Here is a 9,659-nt window from a genome sequence, read left to right on the forward strand (position 1 = left end):
CAATGGAAGTTAAGCCTTCTGTTTAAAACACTCCAATGGCTTCTGTTTGCAATTGGAATGAAATCCCATCTTTGATCTCTCGTCCTTGTCTGCTTTTCCTACTTCTCTGTGCCTCAGTCGTACCTGTTTGTTTTATTTTTGAATAGTTTTTCCCAGCTCAGGGCTGCAGGCTGTGTGCTAACTGGGAGTGCTCCTGCCCCAGGTGTCTCTAAGTCTGGCCCCTTCTTGTCATTTTGGTTTCAGCTTGAAGATCATTTTTGTTTTACATTCAATATTGTACGTAATTCCACCTCATGTTTTATTATTTACATTTTTGTTTATGGTCTCTCTCTACTGGAAGGTAAGGTGTGTGAGTACACTATACGTGCCTGTCTTATTTGGCAACACCAGGATAGTGCCCCATTCACCATATACACAGTTTGTTGAATGAAAGAATGAAAGGGCACCTGAATACAGGTTGATTGGAGGAGGTTAGCCCATAAGATAGTTTAAGTTCACCATGAGATACGGCCCAAACTTTTACCAGTTACCCATTAGACATTAACCACTAGAAGATATTAGCCACTCAATAGTAACCTGCCCTTGTCCTTCATAGCAAGGGATACGGTTGAAATAATTAATCCTTTGTTTAATGCCTCCTGCTAGATAGTAATTGATCCAGGAGATGAAGCCATATCTGTCTTGTTCAACACTCTGTCCTTGGTGCCCAGGAAAGTACTTGGCTAAGAACACAGGGCACCCCCAACTCAAAGCATTCCCCAAATCCAACAGTACAGATCATGAAATTCAGTCTCCTGGAGAAGTTCACATCCCTTCTAGGAGATCTGCCGCCTGGGTCCTCATGAGTGTTCTCTTTCCCAAGGCCAAGTTGCTTCCTGCCTCAACATGTCTCATATCCTTCCTTCAGATTCCCCACATTTGGGGAAGCAGAGTCTGCCTCCTCCCACTTCCTCTCTCCGTCCCCACCCCTGCTTCTCCTGGGGAACCTTTGACCAGAGGATGAAAAGATATAATCAAAAAGCTGTGTCCAAGAGCAGGAAGTTGAAACAGGATGAATGTCACAGACCCCCACCTCAGACATGACAGACCAGAGCTACACTGAGAGGGCCACTCCATGCCGGGGGGTAGGGGGAGATTGTACCCTGATCCTGCTAACTGTGCTGTGGCAGTATGGGATCACATTGGTCACCATCGGGAAAGGGACTTGCCAACCAAGACAGCTCTGCTACCCTGGCTACTCACCCACATCCCCACCCCCAAGGCAAGACCTGCAGAGAATTCTTCATGAACACACAGGAGACATTGGTCACATCCTGCTGGAATAACAGCTCCATTCCAGGGGCCTGAGCACACTCCTGCAGGCTTCTTGGGCAGGGAGAGCCTGAGCAAACTTGTTTCCTGGGGTCAGATGTCAGCCCCAACCACCCCCACTCCCTAGGGCACAGGGTGACCTCCTCATTTTTGCTGGAATCCTCAGAGGTGCTTGTCTCACGAATATCTCATTTTGGCCTCCTCCCAAACCAGGCCAGAGAACTAGCAGTTTAGGCAACTGCTCATGTGATTTACAGCAACAATTTCCCAAAGGTTGGTGCACATCAGAAGGATTAGGGAGCTTTGTGAAGAGAGGGGCTACAGCCCATCCTAGACATGTTATATCAAAATCCCTGGGGTAAGAGCTGGGGGATCTGCTTTTGTTGTGAGTTTTAAAGCTCCCCCAGGTGATTCTACTGACCAATCAGATCAAGTCTAGGAGTCTGCAAAAGTAAGCTCACCCTTACTTATCATAGGATGTGAGAGTCTATCTTTCACATAACTTCTTTGGGGCTCCAGAACTCCCATTAAGTAACATGGGCTCCTTGCCGGATCCCGAGACAGGGAGACCTTATCGGTTAATGCCTCAGAGATGGCTGCCAGACAAGACTCTGCAGGAATCTACTTATTCAACAGCATTTATTAAGCATGTTTGAGATGCCAGGTTCTTTTCCCTTGGGACAGTGATGACTAAAACACACAAAATTCCCTGCCCTCACGGAGGCTACCTTTATAGGAGAGAAAGAGACAAAAATAAGGTTAAACAACAACAACTGTGTGTGTGTATCTGTGTGTGTGTGTGTGTGTGTGTGTGTGTGTGTGTGTGTGTATGATGTTAGATGGACACAAAGGCTAAGGAGGGGTGTGAAACCTAGGAAGGTGTAGGGACTGTGAAGGTGTGGGTTGCATGTGGGTCTGTGTACATAGCGTGGTCTTGAAATGGTGTGGTCTCATTGAGAAGGTGATATTTAAGTGAAGAGTTTTGAGTCAAGGAGCAGCATGATCTATTTTAATACTTTTAGTCTGGCTGTTGGGAATAGACTGAAAAAGGGAAGAGAAAAACAAGGAGACCTGAGCAATCCAGGTGAGAGGCTATGGGGATGAATTAGTTTTCTGTTGCTGCAGGTTGGTGGCTTAAAACCACACACGTTGATGTTCTTACCCTTCTGGAAGCCAGAGGTTCGAATAGGTTTCACTGAGCCAAACCCAAGTTGTTGGTAAGGTCACATTCCCTCCAGAAGCTCCAGGGGAGAATCTGTCCTTGCCTTCTCCAGCTTCTTGAGCTGCATTGGTTGTCTTCCTTGGCTCATGACCCCTTCTTTCCATCCTCAAGACCAACAATGGAAAATCTTCAAATCTTCTGCTCTCTCTTTGCATCATCTCTCTTCTGTGTTAAATTTCCCTCTGCCTCCCTCTTGTAAGGACACTTGTTATTGCCATTAGACAGCTCACCTAGGTTATGTACGATAATTTCAAGATCCTTAGCTTAATCACATTTGCATATATGTTGCTTTATAAGATAAAATTCACAGCTTCCAGAGATTAGGACCTGGTTATCTTTGGGGGCCATTATTTAACCTACCAAAGGAGGCTTGGACCAGGATATACTTGATGGAAATGGTGAAAAATAAGCAGATTCTTGGATTTGTTTTGAAGATGGAATTGATTTGGTTACCTTTTAAAAAAAAAAAGGTTTTTTAACATTTATTTATTTTTGAGAGACAGAGAGAGACAGAGCATGAGCAAGGAGGGGGCAGAGAGAAAGGGAGACACAGAATAGGAGGCTCCAGGCTCTGAGCTGTCAGCACAGAGCCCAATGCAGGGCTTGAACTCATGGACCACGAGATCATGACCTGAGCCAAAGTCGGACGCTCAACTGACTGAGCCACCCAGGTGCCCCTGATTTGATTACCTTTTAGATGGAATGTGGGATGTGAGAGAAAGACAGCCATCAAGGAAAATGCCAAGGCTTTGGCTTGAGCAATTGTGAGAAGAGAGTTTCTATTTCCTGAAATGAAAAAAATATAGGAAATGCATTTTGGGGGGGTATGAAGATTGATTGACTTATTGATGTCAGAGGGTTCAGGGGCCTGTGGACATTTTAGATTTGAGATGCCCCATCTAAATAGGCATATTGAAAGGGCTGCTGGATATATGAGTTTGAAGGTCAGGAGAGAAGTCTGTGCTGGAGGTATTAATTTGGGAGCCTTCAGTCTTTAAAGCTGTGAAACTGAGTGAAATCATTAAGAGTGTAAGTATAGATAGGAAAAAAGAGAGAGAGAAAGGTCCAAGGACTGAGGCCTGGGGGGACTCCAATGGGTCAAGGTACGTGATATGAGAAAGAACCAGCACAGGGAGACCCAAAATTGCAGCTGCTGAGGTAGGAGGCAACTGGCAGAGGGTGGTCTCCTTGTCTCCTGGTCTCCTGGAGAGAGAGAGGCCAGGTGAAGACAGGAGGCAGGGATTGGGGGTGGCATGGGAAGGACAGCTAAGTCCCTGCACAAGATGGATACCTATGGGACTGAGGGTACACTTCACCAACTCTAGCGTGTGACAGCTCTCTCACCCCCAAATGCACACCCACACAAACACGCTCTAGACCCAGTGCCCTAAGGTCTGGCCAAAGTTGCAGAAAAGCTCTGCAGTCTCTGACCCAAACCTCTGCAGATATGCAGCTTGGATGTGGTTAAGCTGTGTCTTGTCCTGTAGACCCTGTCTCCCTTGCCCCGTCTGGGATCCCCAGGGGGCAGGCCTGCCACCTGTTTCTGGAAAAAGAATATATCTCAAGCAGCAAGGTCTCCATCTGCTTGCCACCCACTGAGCCACCTGGCACTGTTACTGATTGAGTGCTCAGATCATTAGTTCCTGAGTGGGAAGCAGCAGCTGCACTAATGTCACCCATAGGGTGATCCCCTGTGAGGCCTGACTCCACTCTGAACGAAAGGTTTCATGCTTTTAATGAGAATGCTCACTTAAAACAGCCCCATTATTTCATGCATCATATATGGAACACCTACCAAGTTCTCAGAATCAAATTGAAGGTATTACACCATGTACACCAGGTATCTTGAAGCAACTACATAGCCAGGCAGTTGAGGAAGGTCCATGTACACCAACTTGGATGGATTCCCCTCTTCCCCTCCCCCACCTCCCTTCCCCTCCCCCACCTCCCTTCCCCTCTCTCTTTCCCCTCCTGTCCTCTCCTCTTCTCCCTTCTTTTTTCTCTCTCTCTCTACACTACCACTTCCCCGGAGTTTTTTGTTTTTTTAATTTTTTTTTAACGTTTATTTATTTTTGAGACAGAGAGAGACAGAGCATGAACGGGGGAGGGGCAGAGAGAGAGGGAGACACAGAATCGGAAGCAGGCTCCAGGCTCTGAGCCATCAGCCCAGAGCCCGACGCGGGGCTCGAACCCACGGACCGCAAGATTGTGACCTGAGCCGAAGTCGGACACTTAACCGACTGAGCCACCCAGGCGCCCCTCCCTGGAGTTTTAAGCGGAACTTAGACCACCAGTCCTCAGGCTGGTTGCGTATTGGAATCACCTGAGAAGTTAAAAAAAAACCTGTTGATGCCTGGGTCCCATTCCCAGAGATCCTGACTTAACTGATCTTGGGTGTGAGCTGGGCTTCAACAATGTTAAAAGCTCTTCAGGTGATTCAAATTTGCAGCCACATTTGAGAGCCAGTGCCTTGGGTTACCTACCGAGTAGTTGGGTCTACCTCCAACTCCTTGCCCGGCCTCTCCCTAACGTTCTGGTTTATAGGACAAACGCGTGGTGCCAGTTTGCCCAATCTGAACACTACTGGGAGATGCAGCATGCTGTGTAAGGCTGTGTTATCTTCCAAATGGCCCGACCCAATGGGGGCTCTGATGCTCTATAGGTAGCTTCCAAGTTCTCTCCACAGCCTCCCTCTCAGGGTACCTTCCACCAGCTTTTTGTCTCAGCAACATCAGAGTTCCAGCCGTGACTATAGCTCCAGGTGTAAGCAATGGAGAAGTAGGGTAAAGGTGGATGGAAATACCCAAGGACACGTGTGCACATGCACGGGCGTGCACGTGCATACTCAACCATAATCAATAAATTAGACTTAGAAGTGGATTCTGCTTATACAGAAATTGTCTGATAGAGAAGTGGCCACAGTGCTCCATTATGTCTGTTTTTGTGGCACTTATTAGGAGGAAGACCTGGGTCCCTTGCCACCAGAGCAGGTCTTACTCAATGAGCTGCACTGCTTAAAAGCAACCTGTCTCCCCCTCCCTTCTTTCCCCATCTGGGATCCTTAACTGGCAAGATCTAAACAGTAATATGCCTGGGCTAGACCCAAGTCTATTAAATGCCGTAACTTTCAGGCTTTTTGAAAATAAAAATTTGCATGAGTTTCCAGAAAGCAACTTGGTAATATGTCTCAAGAGCTTGAAATATGTTTGTGAGATATGTTCATCTATATCATGCATCATAAATATGTTCATATATATCAGTTTTTATGCTTTAATCTAATTATTTTACTTCTTATCCTAAGACAATTAAGAAGGGTAGATTTATATATAAAGATCTTCAACAAAGTGTTATGTATACTTATAAAAAATCAGACATAACTGTACACATTTTATAATACCAGATTGGTTTAATGTCATGTATAGCATAGTGCAGATAATGAAGTATACAGACTGTTAAAACTTAATGTTTTCAAATAATTTTTAACAATGTGAAAAATGCTCACGATATAATGCTAAATGAAAAGTATTGGAAAATGATTAATTTTTTCAATTTAATCCAGTTGTAGATATATACACTTATTTGTAAAGAAGGAAACACTGGGCAGAAATACACTATGTTAAGAGTAGTTATCTGGATTGTGTGATTGTGGCTGATTTTTACCCCCTGAATTTCCCAAGCTTATACTGTGTCTGTAACCAGAAAAAAACATTTTTTTTTTTAATGAAAAGGTTTCATTTCTCATTATGGCAGCAAGCATTTATCAGAGGCTGATCTCAGAAGTGACCCCATAATAATCTTCCTATCACTGCCTGTGGGCACACAGGCATTCCAAGCCCTTCCGTGCTCTTCACCACCCTTAAGCCCCCAGCAGCTTTGACATGGGTGAGCGAAGGAGCATTCCATCCTTCTGAGTAGTCTGGCTGGGAGCTGGGGTGCACTTGCTGGGCAGTGGGACCTGTGGCCTGTGAGGGTGTCTACCACGTACGGACTATGTGTCCTTCCTATTACTCTTCAGTATAAAGAACTCAGCAGGAGCCTCAGGAATTGGAGAGGTCTTGCCCAGACATGCAGGAGTACATTTATTCATTCAGTCTGGAGGTATTTATTTAGCATCTTCTGTGTGCCAGGTGAAGTTCCCACTCGTCCCACGAACACTGTTACAGGTTGTTACTTGAAGCAGCTGACTCGTAGAGTTGAGAAGGCAAGCGGAAGACTAAAGCTTGCGGTTCCACATGAAAGATCATTCCACCTGCTAAGGAGTTCCTTAGTAGCCGCTGGAGTCATGGTCTCATCAAAGGATGCTTTCTCTGTTTTTTCAGATGGAGGTGATTGTGGGGGACTTTGGGATTGTGGTGGTGCCCCGGGACGCAGCTGACACAGATCGGATCATGAATCACTCCTCAATACTCCGCAAATACAAAGTGAGTCCTTCATCTCCTGACTGCTGTAGCTCTGTGGCGTGTTCCTTCTCTGAGAGGCCTGGGGTCTGGAGGAATGAGGGCACCCACGGAGTGTAGTGTGAGGGACTGGCAACCTGCTTTCTCTGCTCTATCCCCAGAACAACATCATGGTGGTGAAGGATGACATCAACCATCCTATGTCTGTTGTCAGCTCAACCAAGAGCAGGTACGCTTGGCAAACAGCCAGAGGGAACTTGGTCAAATGGGCTCACAAGTTTTATACAACTTTCCTCAGTTCAAGCTGACCCTTACATTTGCTGACACCCTGCTGCCTGGTATTCAGCCTTCTTTGGGGACTTCATGTATTTGTCCCCAGTCATTTACTTAAAAAAATTTTTTTTAACATTTATTTGTTTTTGAGAGACACAGAGAGAGACAGAGTGCAAGATGGAGAAGGGCAGAGAGAGAGAGAGAGAGAGAGAGAGGGAGACACAAAATCCGAAGCAGGCTCCAGGCTCTGAGCTGTCAGCAAAGAGAGGGAACCAGGGCTCAAACTCATGAACCTTGAGATCATGACCTGAGCTGAAGTCGGATGCTTAACGGACTGAGCCACCCAGGTGCCCCTCCCTCCAGTCATTTACTTTTTTAACGTTTTTTTATTTTTGAGACAGAGAGAGACAGAGCATGAACAGGGGAGGGGCAGAGAGAGAGGGAGACACAGAATCCGAAACAGGCTCCAGGCTCTGAGCTGTCAGCCCAGAGCCCGACGCGGGGCTCAAACTCACGGACCGCGAGATCGTGACCTGAGCTGAAGTCGGACGCCCAACCGACTGAGCCACCCAGGCGCCCCTCCAGTCATTTACTTTTAAAGGGGAGCAGGTCCTTGACTAGTTTTAGCTGGTTTGTGGGAGGAAGGGGATGTTTTTAATTTGAGACTCTTTAGTGTGAGGTAGTTATGAAGTACTGTATTAATAAGAGTATAGGCTAAGCTGCGATAACAAAAAGAGCCAAAATAGTCACAGTTTAAGAAAATGTTTATTTCCCTCTTACTGAAGTCAAAAGAAACTGACCTCTGACCTCTTCAATGTGAAGCCCCTATCTGTGGGTCCACAGCTGCTGCCATGACTGCTGGAAAGGGCAGGAACTTGGTCTTTAAAAAGGTGACTCAGAGTTGTGCAGATCACTTTCCCCTGCATCCCACTGGCTCAGCCTCAGTCACACGGCTATACCTCCCTTCAAGGGAACCAGGGAAAGAGACAGTATGTGCTCATGTGTAAATACTTAAAGAGTAGCATCAAATTGAGAGGTGAGAGCTGAAACCCAATGGCAATGGCCAATGAGGGGAGAGGAGAAGGATTTGGCTCCAAACATGGCTGCACAATAAAATTACCCCTCAAACTTACACGAGCACACAAATTCCTGTGTCCCATTCAATCCCACTGAATCGGAATTTATGGTGGATGGGCCTAGGAATTTGCTTCCTGGGTGATTCTGATCAAGTTGGGGTTAGCATTTGGAAACCACAGATACAGACCACTTTTTCAAGAAGTTCCCTGTGAACTGTTCAGGGAGCCACTAAGGGACCTGGCTTGCTTGCAAGATCAGGACAGTATATGCATTGAAAAGGCAACGAGCCAGCCTCTGAAGAGGTCTCACAGGGCAGGGCTCAGATGCCTTTTAGAATCTCGATATCTGGAGGAGTATGTGCATTTTTTCCAAATAGCTCCTTGGGGCCTGACATTCCCAAGACCATCATATGAGTAGAGAATGGAAGCAGCCAGACCAAGTCTGGAGCACAGCTGTGAAGAAACCAAAGTGTATCACCAGAACGCTTTCGTACCTGGTACTGCCTTCCTCCACAGCCTCCAGGGCTTGTGAGAAGGGGCTCAGAAGAGGTCATCTTCTTCTCTGTCAGGGCTCCAGTAGGAAGGAAAGGAGTGGTCAATCAGGAGATTCATTTTCATGAATGCAGAAAAACACAAAGGAGTGAAATAAGAATAGCTTAACACACTGAAATATCTACTGTGTGTTTGGACTATTCTAAAGGCTTTGCATAACCATGCATTCAATCCTTTTATTTTTTTCAAAACCTTTTGATAACTGAAGGAGATAGGCCCAAACATTACCCTCATTTTACAGGGGAGAAAACTGAAGGACAGGCTTAATTAACTTGCTTCAGGCCCCTCAGTTAGGAAATGGCAGAGCCAGGGTGAAATGGAGTCACCGGGGTGTGGGAGGGATCCTGGGACAAGCAAGCTCTCCTCCCCATAGGGAAGCCATTTATGGAGCCCAGCAGAGGCAGACACCGGGATGTGGGGTAAACCCTTCCTCTGATGGAGAAGGGGCAGGCCAGTCCTCCTGCCTTGCAGGGAGGGTGTCCTCTGACGACTGTCTCTTCTCATCCAGGCTGGCCCTGCAGCACGGGGACGGCCATGTCGTGGATTACCTGTCCCAGCCGGTCATCGACTACATTCTCAAGAGCCAGCTGTACATCAATGCCTCCGGCTAGCAGCCACACGGCGCTGGGCTCCACTCTCCCCTCGTCCTCCGCCAACACACTGGCCCCTCCAGTCTCTGTCAGCCCCCCGTTTTCCTCTCTGTTGCTCCGTCTCCTCATCCTGACTGTTCTCCCCACTTGCTGACTCAACCCTCCACGGTGTGGGGGCCTGCAGAGAACCACGGCACACCCTATTCAGCAGTCATCTTTGGACAGACTTTCCTCTAGT

At 46.8% G+C, this 9,659-nt stretch overlaps 1 protein-coding gene across 1 annotated transcript in view; it reads left to right on the forward strand.

The window, feature by feature from the left end:
* Positions 1–9,659, forward strand: part of NMNAT2 (nicotinamide nucleotide adenylyltransferase 2) — a 143,008-nt gene extending 133,349 nt beyond the window's left edge. Inside the window, exons 9-11 of the mRNA XM_042925110.1 lie at positions 6,853–6,954; positions 7,092–7,159; positions 9,340–9,659. Of these exons, the coding sequence (XP_042781044.1) occupies positions 6,853–6,954; positions 7,092–7,159; positions 9,340–9,442 (273 nt within the window). The 3' untranslated portion in view covers positions 9,443–9,659. The remainder of the gene's footprint in view (positions 1–6,852; positions 6,955–7,091; positions 7,160–9,339) is intronic.

Source organism: Panthera leo, chromosome F3 (genome assembly GCF_018350215.1).
Source record: "Panthera leo isolate Ple1 chromosome F3, P.leo_Ple1_pat1.1, whole genome shotgun sequence".
Classification (NCBI taxonomy): Eukaryota; Metazoa; Chordata; class Mammalia; order Carnivora; family Felidae; genus Panthera; species Panthera leo.